Here is an 18927-nt window from a genome sequence, read left to right as displayed (position 1 = left end):
TTCTTAGTCTCTCATTTTCAATGAGCCCTTAATAATAATTGACAGAACAGCCCCATTTTGCAGACAGAGAAATCAAGGCTTAAAGAAATAGATGTCCCTTCCCAAAGATCACAAAGTAACTTTTCCATTAAAAGAGAATGCCTCTGGGTGCCTGGGTGGCTCAGGTGGTTAAGCATCTGCCTTTGGCTCAGGTCATGATCCTGGGGTCCTGGGATTGAGTCCTGCATAGCATCGGGCTCCTTGCTCAGTGGGAAGCCTGCTTCTCCCTCTGCCTACTTCTCCCCTTGCTTGTGCGAACTCTCTTGCTCACTCTCTTTCAAATAAATAAATACATAAAATCTTTTTTTTTTTTTTTAAAGAGAAAAAAGAAGAAGAAAGAAAAGAAACTGCCTTCAAGCATACATACATTTCCCTTTGCAGGATGCAGGCCAATTCAGAGGCTAGACGATCTGCGGTCTATAACAAAGCCAATCACCCACCGGCAGGCAGGAAAACAACACTAACTTGGATGCTTAGCATCCACAATTCAAGAAAGGGAAATTAGATAAAAGACCTGTTCTGACAGGCTGAAGGCTAATTTGCTCAGCAGCAGGAGAGGGGGAGAAAAGACACTGGAAAAAGGAAAGGTAGAGAGAGCCAGAGATCTGCTCGTTTTTAAATACCAAGTGAGAGAGAATTTCTAGTAACATCGCTGTATTTATGGTCGCCAAAACTCCACCAAAGTAAGGCATGACCGTGGCGCCTGGGTGGCTCAGTTGTTAAGCAGCGGCCTTCAGCTCACGTCATGATCGGGGGTCCAGGGATCAAGAGCTATAACAGGCTCCCTGCTTGGCTGGCTCCCAGCCTCACGCCGAGATGTACCACTAGATGACGTGGTCACTCTGCAGTGCGGGGCCGCAGAAGCTGGGCTCCATCCTGAGCGACAGTTAATGACATCTGCTCTTCGCTTGATTACCTGACTTTTGACTCAGGCATGCTCTCCTGGGCCCATGGTCCTCCTCAAGAAGTTATCTGTTAACTGAGGAGAGTGCCAGTCCCAGCCCCAGGTTTCCCTTAGAAATGAGGCTTTGTGACGTGAGAAGGAACATGACACAGCTCTTCCAGGACCCTCAGCCTGGGCCAACAGGATTTTCCTAAAGGGACCAAATACAGCCTTGAGGCACAGGCTTGGGCCTCATGCTCCCTTGTACCACAGCTGGCTTGGCACCAGGCCCTGGGCAAGTCTTCTAACCCCTCTCCCCCTTCCCCATCTGAATGCACCACACCTGCCCTTGGCTCTCCAGGGGCTTCCCAGAATAAACCCTGACCACCTCCCCCTGCACCTGTTCCCCTCTCCCCCAACCGGGCTACTATCCTGACCCACACTTTTCTCTTACTGGACCATGCCAACGGCCTCCTAACTGACCTCTCCCCACCTCCAGCTCATCTTAGCCACAACAGCCACGGCTCTCTTCTTCAAAGGATAGCTCACCTGACTTCCCTGTGTAGGACCCCTCCTTTGTTCTCCACTGCCTATGGTAATGTCCAGCTCCTGGGCAGGACCGTGAAGAACCCCCTTGAGTACTTCAAGTATCCCTTACCGGACTCCCACCACTTGCCATCAGGAACCCTAGACCACCCAAACAACTTGCTATTTCCTGTGTTTTCTGCCTCCATGCCACGATCCTGGGCTCCACTCCACCTGGTATTCCTTTCCCGGATGCTGCCACCTGTGTACCATCTCCCTGCTGTAGAGCTCGGCACACATGACACCCCCTCCACAGTGCTTCCCGGGGGACTAGGAAGCACTCTCCCTCATCCAGCAGCCCATCTGCCTCTCCTGAAGAGCTAAGAGACACTCATCTGGAGCCATCATCCATCGCTGTGGGTCTAGCAGCTGAGGTAATTCTAGAGAGAACGTGACTCACATTTCTCACCAAGAGACCAGCATACTGGATTCTAGCTACTAATTAGCCACTCTCTGTTTCTCTCCATCTGTAAGGTAGAGCAGTCTAGAGCGAGTTCAAAGGAATCGGTTTTTCCCGTAAATTCACTGCCCCCCTGAGGCTGTCACCACATGACTGGTGGATAAGACTGGCCAGCAAAGGAAGCAGGAGCGCAGCCCGGCCACTTCCTGGACGCCCGGGACAGCCTACAGATGGAGGCCAGGGGACACACCCTTGCCACCCAGACAGGGACTGTCATCAGTACAGAACCCCGTGTGCAGCCTCAGGGGCCACTGTGAAACTTTCTGCTCAGGGAAGCCTGGCAGGACACCAGAAGAGGACCAGCAGGTAGGACAGTGTCTGCCAAGGATCACAGAAGAAGCCATTCAGAAACTCACCACAGGTGAGTCTGCCACAAACAGCTTGCAAAATGACAACAACCAAAAACATATTTGGGCCACTTCTGATCTTGCCTATCAGTGCCGACAGCGACAGGAAGACGTCAGGGGTCTAAACCTGACCCTAGCTGAGGACATGGTTCCTCCAGGAACTGTTGCTAACAACAGTTAGCAGTTAACAGAGCTAACATGCTCTGGAGACCCCAGTTGTCCCCAGGACTGAGATCCAAAAGCACTCTCAAAGTCTCGGCAGAAGACTTAACTCTCACTCAGACCTGACTGCTCCCCAGGCAATAAGGAACTTGCCCAGAGTGCCCTCCCAGCAGGACGGCCCCCAGTACAAACTACTCTAGCTCTGAAGAGAGCCATTGGCCATGCCCCCCCCCCCCGAGAAATCAAGGCTGGCTGTGCGGGGGCGCTGTGGGCCCAGGGTCCTCATCCAGCACAGCACATCATGAAGAGACAGGCCACACACTGCCCCATCTGACTGAAGGAAAAGAAAAACGAGTTGAGGCAACGTTTAAAACTATTCTTGGCATTTATTGATCTTCACTAGCCAGCAACTCCAAGGGAAAAACAATTTATGGGCTAAGCTGTATGAACTGTCTATCACTTTAACTTACATAATGTTTCTTCAGAGTCTTGATCAAAATAAGACCTTGATTAGTGGAGCAGGCTATGAAGAACAGGCTGGAAACACGAATTACTGCTTTAAGTGGCATGAAGTGGAGCTACATCCTTAGGACCCCAACCTCCCACCCTGGAACTCAGCCTAACCACATGAGCCAGCTTTTACATGCACCAGATCTAGGAGCTCCTTCCACAGGGAGTGGAAAAACTGCCTCAAAACCTTTGTGGTTAATTCCTTTCTGAGCTTCAGCATCAGGGAAAAACCCTCTCTCCTACCTACGCCATCCATGTTTTCACCAAGCACTCAAGGCTGAAAACCTTAGAGCTGAGTCTTGTGTTTAAATTCTAAAGTTTCCTCAATCGGGGAATTCATCTTCCCCTTAAAACTCTGTAGTCAGGAAGCTTTTTCTGACAAAGATCACAGAGCAAATATTTTTAGGCCCTGAGGGCCATACGGTCTCTTTCACAAGCAACCACTCACCTTTGCCATTATAGCACAAAAAGTCACAGAAAACACTTAAATAAGCACGCTATGTTCCAACAAAACTTCACCAAAATTTGAATTTCACACAATTATCACATGTCACAAAATTCTGAAAAACAATTCTTGGCTTGCAGGCCCTACAAAAATAGGCAATACACCATATGTGGCCTGTGGGCCACCAGTCTGCCCACCTCTGCTTAAATGTGTAATTACTGTTTTGATCTGTTAACAGTTTTTGTCTCTCTGACCCAAGGCTTAATCATTATTTGTAGCGAAAAATAATTTTTCTTCCTAATTTGCTAGCTTTCAGCATCTGTGCCTCCTCCCCACTCTCTAGTAATCAACCCCCTCTTTTCTTTTGGGGTTTCTGCTAGGGAGTCAACCAAGAAGCCCCATCTATCTCGCCAGGGGGTGGGCTTATGATCCCAGATGGCCAACCAGACTACACTAGCCACTGGAACACAGTAACTGGCCCAGTAGTGGGCGGGCACTGCTAGCATAGCCAATCAGTGATTCAATCCCGCAGGAGTGGCAGATCTCTTTCTCTGGAACACAGTACTAATCCCCGGGGCTGGGGCGTCCATGTTGCCCCCAGTGAAAAGATTCCAACTATACAGGAGGCCCACAACACGAGACTTAAGGCCGAGGGGTTAATAGGGTCCTAAAACTGTCATTTCAACCCCACATTCATCCCTGCCTTCCAACAGGTAACCCACGCCAATACATTCGCTCTTTTCATTAAGTAATCTTGCATTGGATTTCTGACACAACCAAAGAATCCTAATTATATCACATCAAATTCTATTTGAAAGTTGGCAGGGTAGCGATTCATGCATAAAAAATGACACTGGCTGTGTTCCACCATGTATTTAGAGTCACTTTTCCCCTGTTAAACTCCAAGCTGCTGGAGGACACAATTCATTTCTGAGCTATCTTTATGCCCTCTGTAGTGATTCACTCAGTACCTTGAACTTGGTAGGTATTCTATGAATATTACACAGATACTACTTTCCTTAGATGGGGGAAGCCAAGGAGGAGAAGGGCAAATAAACATGGAGCAACATGAGCACGTACCTAGCCATGACCATACACCGGGACGCTACCCAGAGATTCCAGACACAGCTTACACTCCCAGGGGCCTCACACATCTAACCCCCCACTCCCTGACCAACAGCCCACAAACCACACACACCAGGCTGAGCCACACAGGCTGCTCCACCCTTTGAATACCCAAGGGAAAGAGAATACATGCCTACCCAATCCCAGGACAGATGGACAGAGGACTTCTACTACCTCTCTGACCTCAATCTGTTCTTTCTAATAATGAAGTTCTTCTTTCCAGCTCCTCTTCTAATTCAGGCAAAAGACCTGGAGGGAGAAGCATTCTGAAATGGGAACTATCCCCTCAAGCAATGCCAACAAGACCCCGTGTGACTGACCCCAAGACAATGACAAACCTGACCTCTGTCCCACATTTTCCTTATATAAACCCTGAAAGTGGAGTGCCTGGGTGGCTCAGTCAGTTAAGCCTCTGCCTTTGGCTCAGGTCATGATTCCAGGGTCCTGGGCTCGAGCCCTGCATGGGGCTCTCTGCTCAGCGGGGAGCTTGCTTCCCCCTCTGTTTGCCTCTCTGCATACTTGTGATCTCTATCTGTATCAAATAAATAAATAAAATCTTTAAAAAAAAAAAAGAAAGAAAGTGTTTATAGCACTTTGGAGACACTAGTCCATCATCTTCCTGGTGTCCGCCTCACTGGAATAAATTCCTTTCTTTTTTCACCACCAGTCCTCTGCCTTTGATTTTGCCAGCAGCCAGTGGCCAGTGGTTTGGAACCCCCCAGAGCCCAGTGCTCATGAAACCCTGTGCCCTGGCTACAGGATCACAGCACACTGGTTCCCTACCAGTCTTTTTTTTTTTTTTTCTTTGCCACCCAGCATCCCAGGCAAGGGGGCAGGGGGTGGGCAGGGGCAGGGGCAGGGGTCAGGCAGGGAGTTGGATTTGTGGGCTGGTCCCAGGACTTAGTGCCCTCTCCACCGCCCACCAACCCAAAGGCAGGTGGGACAAGCACAGTGATGGATCGTGAGCTCCCTTTACAGCCTAAGGCTGTGCGAGGTGCAGCTGGCTCCCGAGGAGGGGGACAGGGCGGGGTGGGGGGCGGTGTGGAGGGGCGGTGTGGAGCTTGCCTTCGGAGCATTCCCTACAAATGAAGAGTCCAGAACAGCTGGCCCTCACTTCAAACACTGGGAATATCAGCTGTACCAGTCCTGCCCACGAAGTCCCACTCTGTGGCAGCAGAGACAAATCACTCCAGGAATGAGGGGGAGAACGTGGTTTGCACCCAGCATGGACACATCAGTAATGCAGGAAAGCTAGCCACATGCAGGCCCAGGCAGGGTATCCCACTAGCACCAAGGGTCCTTCAACTCACCCAGTCGACTAAAGATAAACAAAAAACTTGCAAGAGACTGCTACATAGCTGTAAAAACAGGACCTAAATGGCACGTGAAAACAGTCAGTTTCTCCCCAGCTACCCGTATGGCTCTTCCTCTCCCTGAAAAAGCAACTGGTGAGTATTAGTACCACACATGCCGTGAGGCTAAGAAAGCCGAAGCAACCCATGGAAGCTAGCGGCTTTTCTGCTGACACAACCCAGCCTCCCAACCAGAGCAGCCTGGGTCCCTGCCCCACAGGTGTGTGGGTCCAGCTCTTCAAAAATTCTCTGAACTTTCCCAGGATCTCAAAACTTTTAAGTGTTTTGAGATGCTTAAACCAGCGTCTGGCAATCATAAAAACCTACTAATTCATCTGCTAAGCGGCCGTAACATATATGTCAACTATGTCGGTCAAGCACCTTTTTAAGTGCGTGTAGGCATCGTCTCAATCCTCAGAGTCCTCGAGGAAGGCTATTCTCTCCATTTCCCTGAGGCTTGGACAAGTTAAACAACGTGCCCAAGGTTTCCCAAACACTGAACTTCTGGCACCAGAACAGAGTGAAAAAACTGTGGCCATAATATTTTGTAGTTGCTCCCAACGAGACAGAATCTGTCCCTCTACATTTTAAGCCCTGACTTGATCACATGACTTTTTCTTTTCTTTTTTTTTTTTTCTCAGCCAAGAGGACATTACCAAACCAGACAAAAGCAGAGCTTTAAATCGTGCTTGACTAGGGTTAGCCCTCCTTCTATGTCAGTAGTAGTTTCAACGCCAAGGCCATTGTGGAAAGAAGTCAGGGCATTAGCGTCTCAGAGGATGAGTGAAAACATGAGGAGGCCCAACCAACCCAAAAAATTATAGAAAGTAAGACACTGCTGTTTCTCTCTCTTTTTTTAAAGATATTTGAGAGAGAGAGAACAGGGGGAGAGGCGGGGAGAGGCGGGGAGAGGCGGGGAGAGGCAGAGAGAGAATCTTGAGCAGACCCCACACTGAGCACGGGGACCCATATAGGGCTGGATCACATGACCCATGAGATCATGACCTGAACCAAAACCAAGAGTTGGATGCTCAAATGACTGAGACCCCAAGCGCCCCTATACACTGCTATTTTTAAACTACTAAGTGCTGGGACATCTGGGTGGCTCAGTAGGTTAAGCGCCTGCCTTCCGCTCAGGTCACAATCCCAGGGTCCTGGGATCAAGTTCTACATCGGGCTCCCTGCTCAGTGGGGAGTCTGCTTCTCCCTCTGCCTGTTGTACCCCTGGCTTATGCTCTCTTTCTCTCCGACAAATAAATAAAATCTTTTTAAAAAATGAAAAAAATAAAAAATAAATAAACCAGTAAGTGTTGGGCTGGTTTATTCCACAGCAAAAGCTCACTGAAATAATCACTAAGTTATCACCAGTAAATCAGTATCAACAAGTGGGAATAAAGAATGTGAGGCAGAGAAAAAAACCTCTTCATTTCTTCCCCATTTCTCTCAAAGGCATAATGAGAAGAAACGGAGTTTAAATTTCACCAGGAAAAGAATATATTTAGACTAGAGGGAAAAATTACTGGCAGCAAGGAAGCCTAAAGACAGAGGCAGGGAGACTTGAGTTGTCCCACTGTCACCCTTACTCAGGTTTCCAGGAACCATCCACTCATTGTTCTTGCTCAGGAATCACATTGTGCAAGAATACCATTCCACAGCCCAGGCCTCCCAGTGAATTCTTTCAGGGCTTCTGGAGAAGACGCACGACAGCGGGAGTCTGAACCGCGGAGAGCCAGGCCAAGCTGCCTGCGCACACAGCTCATTGGAGCCAAAGTCCCAGTGACTTCCCCTTCTTGGCTGGGCAAGGAATGAACTCTCCAGTAAAGGTATCTGTCCAGAGACCCGTCTGGATCACAGAGCAGCTCTTCATGCCAAAGAGCGGTAACTGGTGGAGCCAGAAAAGAAATTCCAGAGAAAAGTGGGGGCAGCACCAGGCAAAAGGGAAAAGCAAGTTGGTTATTCCAGGAATGAGCTGAAACGTTCCTCTCTCTGGAACGGACATAAAGTTAGAGCTCTCCATCAAACACACAGCATACGGTACGTGGAAGGCAGCGGGAAGAGAAAAATACCGGCCTAGATGAACGACTGTATTAGGAGCAGGAGACACGGCTTCTTGGCCCGGTTCCACTGTTGATTCCTGTGTGTTCTGGCACAAGTTAATCACACTTCCACCGGTTTAACAGCCCTTGAAGGGCGAGCCACTCTCTGCCGCTCCGCTAGGGGCTGGGGACACAGAAAGGAATGAGACATGGCCCCTGACTTGCAGACACTCACAGACCAGTGAGAGGAAAACAAATATCGAGCCATGGTTTCCATATGTGGAATACAGGCAAGAGAGACCCATCACAAGGTCGGTGTGACCAATAAGTGAGAAAAGTAGCGAACGCACATGATACAGCACTTGGTACATAACAGGCCCTCGATAAACAGTCCTTACTGATTATAGTAACAAAGGGATGGCCACTGCCAAAGGAATACAGACGCAAAGCACTTCATCTGCTTTGGGAAGGGGTTGGTTCATGGGAACACTTCTTGGAAGAGATGTCTGAACCAAACAGTCACATTATTACTATAGTAACACTGTAACTAAGCTAAACAGTAACATTATTTATTAATGATTTATGTGAGGCAGCCCTTTAAGCCTCACAAATATACAAACTATGTGTGTAATTTGCAATTGTGCCCTTTAGCATGAACTCTCCTCATTTTACGGATGAATAAATAACTCAAGAGTTTATACACCCTGTATGTAAGAGACTTAGGATTTGAACTTTAACTGGCAGAGTCCCAAGGCTCAGGGCTATACTTGAAAAGATGAGCAGACTTAGTCTAGAAAAGGTATGAGTATGAGGGAGGGGGTGGGGTTGGGAAGCAAGCATTCCCAGGAAAGGCAGCAACAGCAGAAGGGAGCAGCACACAAAGGTCCAGCTCATAAAAGGAATACCATCTCACTGGGTCTCCATTTCTTCACAAACTACATAAAGGCAGAAGGAAGGCAATTCACTTTTGTTAGTCTCCTCTTTCTGTAAACCATTGTGCTAGTTGCGTTCCGCGATTTCCTGAATCCTCACAGCAGCCGAGGAGGAGGCAAGAGGATTCTGTTTTATAAATGACACAATGGCCTTCCTCCACCAGATCCTCCTACAACACTGATGGTCCCACATGGGTCCCTCTAAGTGAGAATTTATGTCATTTGCAGCCCTCAAACACAGCCCCACGTGCAGGAAATGTTCACTTCACCTCTCCTTTCAGCTACTCCTATTTCCTAGAAGTAAGTACACTAGAATATTCTATCCTGGAATTCAGAGGTCTGGGAAAAAAACAAAAAACAAAAAACACCCCAGATCAAGGTCTATATACTGCTGGAAAACTGTTCCCCACACAAGTCGCACTATATCTCCTTACTACTGCTAAAAAGGACAAAAATGGTAGATAGTGGTTAAAAGTAGGAAGCCTTCTACAACTTTGCATTTTAAGTGTACAGTCTCACACATTCCAAATGAAGTATACACCTGTGAACCCACCACCAAAATCAGGATTTAAAATTTTGATTACTCCAAAAAGTTCCCTCATATCCCTTTGAAGGCAATCCCCACTCCAGTCCCCCACACACTCAGGCAAACACTAATCTACTTTATTTTATTACTATGTTACTGTGGATTAATTATGTCTGTCCTACATAATCACATATGTGGAATCCTACAGTCTATATTCTTTTGTCTAGGGCTTCTTTTACTCAGCACGTTTTTGAGACTCATCCAAGTTGTATCAACAGTTTGTTCATTTTTATTGTTGAGTTGCATTCTGTTGTGTAAATATATCAAAATTTGTTTATTCACTCGTCTGGTGATTAATATTTTGTTTGTTCTAGTTTGGGGCTACTGTGAATAAAGATGCTATGAACATGTGTGCGCGAGTCTGTATGTGGACAAATGTATTCATTTCTCTTTAGTCAATGCTGAGATAAGGGGTTAATGGACTGGTTGTATGGTTTAATTTTAAAAGAAACTACCAAACTCTCTTCCAAAGTGGTTGTCCCTTTAACTGGCTGCTTTTAAGAAACTTGCTTTATCACTGTTTTCAGCAACTTCACTGTTTTGGGGGTTTTTTGGGTTTTTGTTTTTATTTTTTTGCTTCTTGGTTAACAGCTTTATTAGTATATAATTTTCTTCTTTTTTTTAAATATTTTTTTTATTTATTTGACACAGAGAGATTGAGCATAAGCAGGTAGAATAGCAGGCAGAGGGAGAGGGAGAAGCAGGCTCCCCAATGAGCAGGGAGCCCGATGTGGGACCGGATCCCAGGACCCTGGGATCATGACCCAAGCCAAAGGCAGTCCCTAACCAACTGAGCCACTCAGGCGCCCCTACAATTTTCTTTTTTTAAGATTTATTTACTTGAGAGAGAACGAGAGAGAGACTATAATTTTATTTTTTTAAGATTTATTTACTTGAGGGGCGCCTGGGTGGCTCAGTGGGTTAAGCCTCTGCCTTCGGCTCAGGGCATGATCTCAGGGTCCTGGGATCGGGTCCTGGGATCGAGCCCCGCATCAGGCTCTCTGCTCAGCAGGGAGCCTGCTTCCCTCTCTCTGCCAACTGCTCTGCCTATTTATGATCTCTGTCACTCTGTCAAATAAGTAAGATTTAAAAGAAAAAAAAAGATTTATTTACTTGAGAGAGAACGAAAGGGAGAGTGAACAAGTCTGTGAGAGGCAGAGGGAGAGAGAGAATCTCAAGCAGACTCCCTACTGAGTGCAGAGCCTGAAACGGGGTTCAATCCCACACGGGACCCTGAGATCATGACCTGATCTGAAACCAAGAACTGGATGCTTAACCAACTGCGCCATCCTGGCACCCCTACTGGCATATAATTTTCACCCAATAAACCCCACATGTTTGAAGTGTATCATTTGAACAATATATATATATATATATATATATATATGTGATCATCACCACAATCAAGATTATAAACATATTACCCCCAAAAGTTTCTTTGTGCCCCTCTAATTCTTCCCTTTCCTCCTTCCCTCACTCCCCACACGACCACTGGTCTGCATTTCATCACTACAGATCAGTTTATAATTTCCAGAGTTACATAAATGGCATCCCACAGGGGGCGCCTGGGTGGCTCAGTCATTAAGCGTCTTCCTTTGACTCAGTCATGATCCAGGGTCCTAGGATCGAGCCTCGCATTGGGCTCCATGCTCAGCCAGGAGCCTGCTCATCCCTCTGCCCCTCCCCTGCTCAGTGCTCTCTCCCCTTCTCTCTCAAATAAAATCTTAAAAAAAAAAGTACAAACTATTTCCACCTATATAAAATAGAGAAAGCAAAAACAAGTCTACAGTGATAGAAAGCACATCAGTGGTTGCCCGAAGGTCTAAAGAGAAATGAGCATCAGAAGCGCAAGGGTACTTCTGGGGTGGTTGAAATGTTCTATTCTAATTATGGTGGTAGATGCATATGAGGATTTATCAAACATCACACATCAAACCTTCCACTAAAGTGGCTGTCTTTTATCCAATATAAATTACACCTCAATAAAGTTTATCAGGAAATTTTAAAAAGCTGAAGAAGCCAGAGGCCAGAAAAATGGAGAACATAGGGCTGTGGACCACGTCCGTTCAGCCACAGTGTGTTAATGGTGACAGGTGTGAGAAGGGAGGGCTCAAGAGGAGTGAAGGGGGCTGATGGAATCGACTGGCCAGCTTAGGAGCCACTTCTAAAATTGGCATTTTTTTCAAAAATTATAAAATATGCGTAACATAAAATTTACCATTTTAACCATTTTCAAGCATACAGTTCTGGCAGTGAATACATTCATGTTGTTACACAACTACCCCCACGGTCAGGGTTGTTAAGGTGTCGGTTTTGCTTTAACTGATCTGTAGATTCAAGGCCATCCCACTGAAAATCCCAGTAACCTTTCTGTGTAAAATCGACAAATTATATCTAAAACAGAAATGGAAACGCAAAGGGCCTAGAACAGACAAAACAGCTTTGAAGAAGAAAAACAAAGGTGGGGCACTCAGACTACCTGATTTCCAGATTTATTACAAAGCTGCAATAATCAGCAGTGTGGTATTGGTGTGAAGCTAAATATAACAGATCGAATAGAACAGAAGGAAGAATTCAGAAACAGACATGTACACATGTAGTCTGTTGAGTTTTGACAAAGATTCTGAGGCAGTTCGATACAGGAAGAATCATCTCTTCAACAAATGTTGCCCCAACGGTTGTATATTCTTATGCAGAAAAATGAACTTTTACTCTTATCTTACACCATAAAGAAAAATAAGCTCTCGGTGGATCACAGGTCTAACTCTATGAATTAAAGGCACAAAGTGCCTTCTGAAAGAAGACAGAAGACTATCATGGTGACCTCTGTTTCAGCAGAGTTTTTATATGGGACACCAAAGGTACAACCAAGTCTAAAGGAAAAAAATCAAGAAACTGAGCTTCATCTAAATAAAAAACATTTGCTTTTCAAAAGACACAGAAACGAAAAGGCAAGACACAGACTAAAACCAAATACTGGCAAAACATTCATCTGTCAGGTAGTCTTGTCTAGAATATATAAAGACCTCTTAAAATTTAATAATAAAAAGATAACTCAATTGGAAAAATGGGTAAACCTTTGAACAGAGGCCTTACAAATGAAGATATCTGGGTGGCATAAAAGCACATGAGAAGATACTGAACATCGTGAGTCACAAGGGACAGGTCAATTCAGATCACAGTGAGATATCCCTCCACACCTACTGGAATGTCTAGAGACTGCAGGTCAGTAGAATATGCAACTCGATCTCAGGGTCATGAGTTCGAGCCCCATGTTCAGTGTAAAGCTTACTGCAAACTAAATAACTAACTAGTCAAAGACTTGTTATAAAGATTAAAAACACTATTCAATAGCTTTCACACCAAAACAAAACACACAAGAGGATGCAACAACTTTTCAATTTCAGCTAAAATTCAAAACATAGTAACTAGCAAGTACTTCTTACCTCTGTGCATAATCTTGTGCTTCTCCCTCAGGTATGTCAGACCTTTTATTACCTAGAAGAAAGACAATGTCACAAGACGGGAAATTGAAATGATGGTTAGTCAGCCTCTATATTTTAAAATGATCTAGAAAATATTTCATCTAACATCACAAATTTGCCTTCTTTCCTTATTTTGTATTCAATTTTTAACCTGTCTTAGCAAGAAACCATCTTTTTACATGGTATAGAGTTACTTTAAGCAACATTGATTATTTCAGGTTTAGACAACTTTAAAAACCCTTGTGCTTGAATTCCCTTTTTTTCTAAAGCTGCAATATAAAAAGAGGATTTTTCATGCCACAGTGGGAATTCTTTTGGACACCCTGTCCTATTTCTGTAGACACAGATTTTAATATAAAGAAAGGTTCTGACAAGAGAAAAGAGAGAGAGAGATATTGTATCTAGAATCTAGATAGGGAAAATTCTAGCAAGAAGACCCTACTCTTCTTACAAACTTTCCCTTGATTGACTTACTATCTTCCTCCCATGTCCATTTCCTGCCAACTCATTAACTTCCCAATGAGGGGGCTTGGAAGAAAAACTGCACAATATACTCACAGCAATGCTAACTTTTCCTAAAATTTGCTCAGGAATTCTTCCAGCTTTCTTCAGGACTTGATCCAAGGAACCCCCATCCTAAGAAAAAGAAAACCAGCCCATTTAGTGACAGTGTTTCTAACTATTCTTTCAAGTGTTAAACTTCAGCAGGGAAGGATATCTCACATGTGGCAAATCCCCCTGGAAGGGTACCGTTTGATTCGTTCCAGGCCTCAAAGACAGAAATGCAAAACATTGTGGGAGGGATCAAATAACCAAAAACTCAAATCATATAAATAATCGTTAAATGAACTACCAATCCAGGAATCAAAAAAGCTGTGTTGGGGCACTTGGCTGATTCAGTCAGTAGAACACATGACTCTTGATCTTGAAGTTGACAGTTCAAGCCCTACATTGGGTGCAGAGATTACTTAAAAATAAAATCTTTGGGGAGAAAAAAAAAAGGTTTGTGCTGAACTGAAGGAACAGTATATGGTTAGGATCAGAGGCTCTAGAGGCAAACTGTCTAAATTCACATCCCACCAACTCGGCCACTTACCACCAAGGGAACTTTGACCATGTCACTCACAACTTGTAAAATGGGGGGTGATATTTTAAGGTTACTATAATAACCACAGGGTGACTATAAACATTCAACAAGCTAATACATGCAAAGCACTCAGGACAACATCTAGCCCATAGTAAATGCTCAATAAATATCAGCCATTTTATCACCTTTATCACAGGCATATAAGTCACAACTTGTATTTGATATTATCCTAAAAAAATCAGTTAATAAAATCAAAAGAAAAACGCCACAGAAAGTAATAATTCATTCCACAAATCCTACCAAGTGTCATGGAGCAGTGTTAAGTTCTATGGAGGACAGAGATATAAAAAAAAGACCTGTTCCCATCCTCAGTAAATGTACAGGGGTACCTGGGTGGTTCAGTCGGTTAAGCATCCGGCTGCCTTCAGCTCAAGTCATGATCCTGGGGTTCCTGGGATCGAGTCCCACATCAAGCTCCCTGCGTAGCAGGGAGTGTGCTTCTCCTTCTCCCCAACCCCCTTCCTCACTCATGTTCCCTCACTCACTCTCTCTCAAATAAATAAGTAAAATCTCTCAAAAAATAAAATGTACAAACTAGAAGGGTAAATATACAACTCCTAATAAAACAAGTGCTTAAGAAAAGTGTTACACATGCAGAACAGAGAAGTAATTCTGATTTCGCTTTATAGAATGGCATTTGTTGGCTAAAATTAACAACTCAGGAAACAATAGATGCTGGAAAGGATGCGGAGAAAGGGGAAACACGTTTCACTGTTGGTGGGTGCAGCCACTCTGGAAAACAGTATGGAGGTTCCTCAAAAAGTGAAAAATAGAGCTACCCTAGGACCTAGCAATTGCACTACTAGGTTTTATCCAAAGAATACCAATAAGTGTCTTGAAGGGGCACATGTCTCCCACTGTTTATAGCAGCAATGTCCACAACAACCAAAATATGGAAAAAGCCAAGATGTCCATCAGCAGATGAATGGATAAAGATGTGTCTGTGTTCCCACTGTGTGTGTACAACCACACATGCTGGAACATTATGCAGCCATCAAAAATAAAATAAAATAATGCCATTTGCAATGACATGGATCAAACTAGAGGATATTATGCTAAGTGAAATAAGTCAATTAGAGAAAGATAAATATCATATGATTTCACTTGTATGGAATTTAAGAAACACTGACGAACATAGGGGAAGGGAAGGAAAAATAAATTAAGACAGAAACAGAGAGGGAGACAAACCATAAGAGATTCTTAACCCTAGGAAACAAACTGAGAGCTGCTGGAGGGGAAGGGAGTCGAAGATGGGGTAACTGGGTGATGGGCATTAAGGAGGGTACGTGATGCAGTGAGCACCAGATGCTATACACAACTGATAAGCCCTAAATTCTACCTCTGAAACTAACAATACACTATATGTTAATTAAACTGAGTTTAAATTATAAATTTTTTTTTTTTTTTTTTTTTTTTTTAAGATTTTATTTATTTATTTGACAGACAGAGATTACAAGTAGACAGAGAGGCAGGCAGAGAGAGGAAGGGAAGCAGGCTCCCGGCTGAGCAGAGAGCCCGATGCGGGGCTTGATCCCAGGACTCTGGGATCATGACCTGAGCCGAAGGCAGAGGCTTTAACCCACTGAGCCACCCAGGTGCCCCAAATTATAAATTTTTAAAAAAAGAAAAAAAGGCACTCGAGGGGCACTTGAGTTGCTCAGTCAGTTACAAGTCCAACTCTTGATTTCGACTCAGGTCCTAATCTCCCTCTCCCTCTAGCCCTCACCCTGTTTACACTGCTCGCATGTGCATGCGCTCTCTCTCAAGATAAATAAACCTTTAAAAATTAGTCTGAGTTTGGGGTGCCTGGGTGGCTCAGATGGTTGGGCATCTGCCTTCGGCTCGGGTCATGGAGGGCAAGGGCTAGAGGGAGAGGGGAAAGAGAAACCCAAGTCGATGCCCCCCTGCTGAGCACAGATCCTGCTGGGCTGGATCCCACAACCTTGAAATCATGACCTGAGCCAAAATCAAGAGTTGGAAGCTCCACCAACTGGGCCATGCAAGAGCCCCATTTTTTGTTGTTGTTTAAGTATCTAAGAGAGAGAGAAAGAGTTAGACTGATTTTTAAAGTATCTCATCTACACTGAGCAGTTACCAATGTCATTTACTAATCACCTCTATGAAAAGCATAGGCACATGTGAAAAACTAGGGATGGAAAAAACTAGAAATACAGAAACAAACACCCTCTGCTTGAGGAGAAAGAACATTCGATGAGGCAGGGCACCTCAAATCCTCCTCTGAAACAAGGCAGGGAACAAACGGTTCAATGAGGAGAACAGACATCACTACAGGTGCTCAGAGGAGGAAGGGGCTAAGGGAAGAGCTGGCAGCAGAAGAGACATGGAAACTGCACCTGAGGCAGCAAGACATGGCCGAGCAGGGGGACATCTCTGTAAGCTTCCTGCCTCCAAAACCACCTAGCCTCGGTGACACATGGAGCGTAAGGTCACAGAACAAGGCACACATGATAAACAGAAGGACAGAACATGTTCCCACTTTTTTAAAAATATAAATATTATTTGTTTAAAATTTTACTTATTTACTTGTCAGAAAGAGAGAGGAGAGAGCATGAGCACAAGCAGGGGGAGCAGCAGGCAGAGGAAGAAGCAGGCTTCCCACTGAGCAAGGTGCCTGGTGTGGGACTGGATCCCAGGACTCTAGGATCATGACCTGAGCTGAAGGCAGACACTTAACTGACTGAGCCACCCAGGCACCCCATAGTCCCACTTTTATACACATAAAAAAAAGTGTTTGCGTATGCACACAAAACCAGAACATCCAAAATTACCAATGGTTACTTCTAGTCTAGATGGTAAGACAATGAGGGATTTCTGTTGCGTGATAGTTCCTTCTTTGTGCTTTCCTTCTGTTTGCAAATTTTCCACAGTGAATAAATGTTTTACCTTTTTAAATTATTGAACTCCTTTATGAAAGTGGAGTATTAAATCTACAAATCAATTAACAACAGTACTTACTAAATGTCCAGTTTGTGCAACAGCACTCTAAGATAGATAGAACACCACTTTCTTTCTACAGGAGGTGAGAAAATAAGTAAGATTCATTCAGGGATACAGGCCCCTCAAGAAACGTCTCCTAAAACAACGCTAAAAATAGATTATCCACTTAAAAATCCTAGGCTTATAGAAAGGACCATTTAGACCAATCACTCTCTATCACAGTCAACTCTGAATCACAGATGCTGAGGGAGAAGAAAGCAGTACAAGCGCGAGTTCCCAAATACCCTCAAGTACCCCCAAACAGGTTGTCTTCTCCTCAGAATTAATGGTGGATGGGTCAGTTAACCCAAGAGCATGGTGGAAGATTCTGAAATTCAACCTAAAATTTCCTATGTGCCAGAACTCCCACACAGACATGAGAGTGCAATCGTTAATCTAGAACCAAACGGAGCTCCCCTGTAGAGCCATTTATTTTCTTTCTTTTTTTTTTTTTTTAAAGATTTATTTATTTATTTATTTGACAGACAGAGACCACAAGTAGGCAGAGAGGCAGGCAGAGAGAGAGAGGAGGAAGCAGGCTCCCTGATGAGCAGAGAGCCCGATGCGAGGCTCGATCCCAGGACCCTGGGATCATGACCTGAGCCGAAGGCAGAGGCTTTAACCCACTGAGCCACCCAGGCGCCCCATAGAGCCATTTATTTTCTAAGAATCCTTGGAAGAGCCCTACCCAAGCTGTGATCCAGGCTGAGTTTCGAGTCACCCTGTGGACCTGGCTGCCTTCACAATGCCACAGGCCCCCAGTGGCCAAATCAGGACATCAGAGCCCAGGTAACCACATCTAAGTCAGCGGGCTTCTAGAAACATGAGCCCACAGCTCAATCTCCTTTACCAGTGGGAAGAGGGACTCCAGTGCAGAAAGCTTCCGAGCCATTTCTCTCCTGCTTCCAGTTGGATGTGGTTTCAGATCCTTTGTCTGATCGGCTTTGCCTCTAATTATCAGGGAGTTAAAACTAGGTAACAAAGCAACTCTGTCAAAATAGGACTCAAATGAGGTAGAAATGCTAACTCCTTGGTTCTCAGGTTCCACAGCCTAAGACAGAGGGCAGCCTGGCTCACGCTTCCCCTGGGGGGTTGGGATAAATATTCCTATTAAAAAGGAAGAAACCCTGGCTCTCTTTCCTTTCACCTCCTTCCCAGCTGTGAGCAGAGTTACAGTGTGAACAATGGGATTATCAGCAACATTTACGAAGCATGAACCACAGTCAGAATTACCCAGAGCTGCCTACAACTCACCTTACAACCTTTTAATTTCACTTCACTGTTGCCAAGGACTTGCCTTCCTTGACTAAAGCTGCTGAAATTGTACTTATTTTTAGAAGCCAATTATTAAGTAAATCAATGGTGCTTTTGTGAAGGTTTTCTATAGAAGAGACAAATGCTTTATGGAAAAAAGGAGCTCAAAAGTTTTTCCTCCTGCCTGAGAACCATTCCCCCTGAATCCTCAGGTCCCCAGTTGCTCAGCTACCACCTGAGCAGGAATCTGCTTCCCCCAGGGCAGGAGATTCCTATCCTGATCAGGAGACATCCATTCACCCCTCGGGTCTCAACCATCCAGACTGGGCAGTGAGAGCACAGCTTCTTTCTAGCAGAGGTCAGCCCCAGGCTGAGTGCTTTAGAAGATGGGTGAATTTGTCCTATGGATGCCAGGGACACAAATTCATTTTAAGATGTGTCTAAAAAATGATGTGGGCCAGGGATACATGGGCAATATGTGGTCAAGCAAATATGGCAAAACCGTAAGCACAAAATCTGGGTGCTGGGTTTATAGTGTATACTACACCTTGCTGTGTTTAAAACTGTCCTAATTAATGAAGT

At 44.8% G+C, this 18927-nt stretch overlaps 1 protein-coding gene across 2 annotated transcripts in view; it reads right to left on the bottom strand.

Annotated features, from left to right (window-relative positions):
• MAP2K1 (mitogen-activated protein kinase kinase 1) overlaps positions 1 to 18927 on the bottom strand; it is an 87018-nt gene that overhangs the window by 16694 nt on the left and 51397 nt on the right. For both annotated transcript variants that reach the window (XM_080809570.1, XM_080809571.1), the window contains exons 4-5: positions 13506 to 13583; positions 12909 to 12960 (exon numbers count right to left, since the gene is read on the bottom strand). In XM_080809570.1, the coding sequence (XP_080665696.1) occupies positions 12909 to 12960; positions 13506 to 13583 (130 nt within the window). The remainder of the gene's footprint in view (positions 1 to 12908; positions 12961 to 13505; positions 13584 to 18927) is intronic.

The sequence above is a fragment of the Martes martes genome (genome assembly GCF_963455335.1).
Source record: "Martes martes genome assembly, chromosome: 7".
Lineage (NCBI taxonomy): Eukaryota > Metazoa > Chordata > Mammalia > Carnivora > Mustelidae > Martes > Martes martes.
Note: the sequence above shows the minus strand (reverse complement) of the source record. Positions and strands in the feature narration are given on the sequence as shown.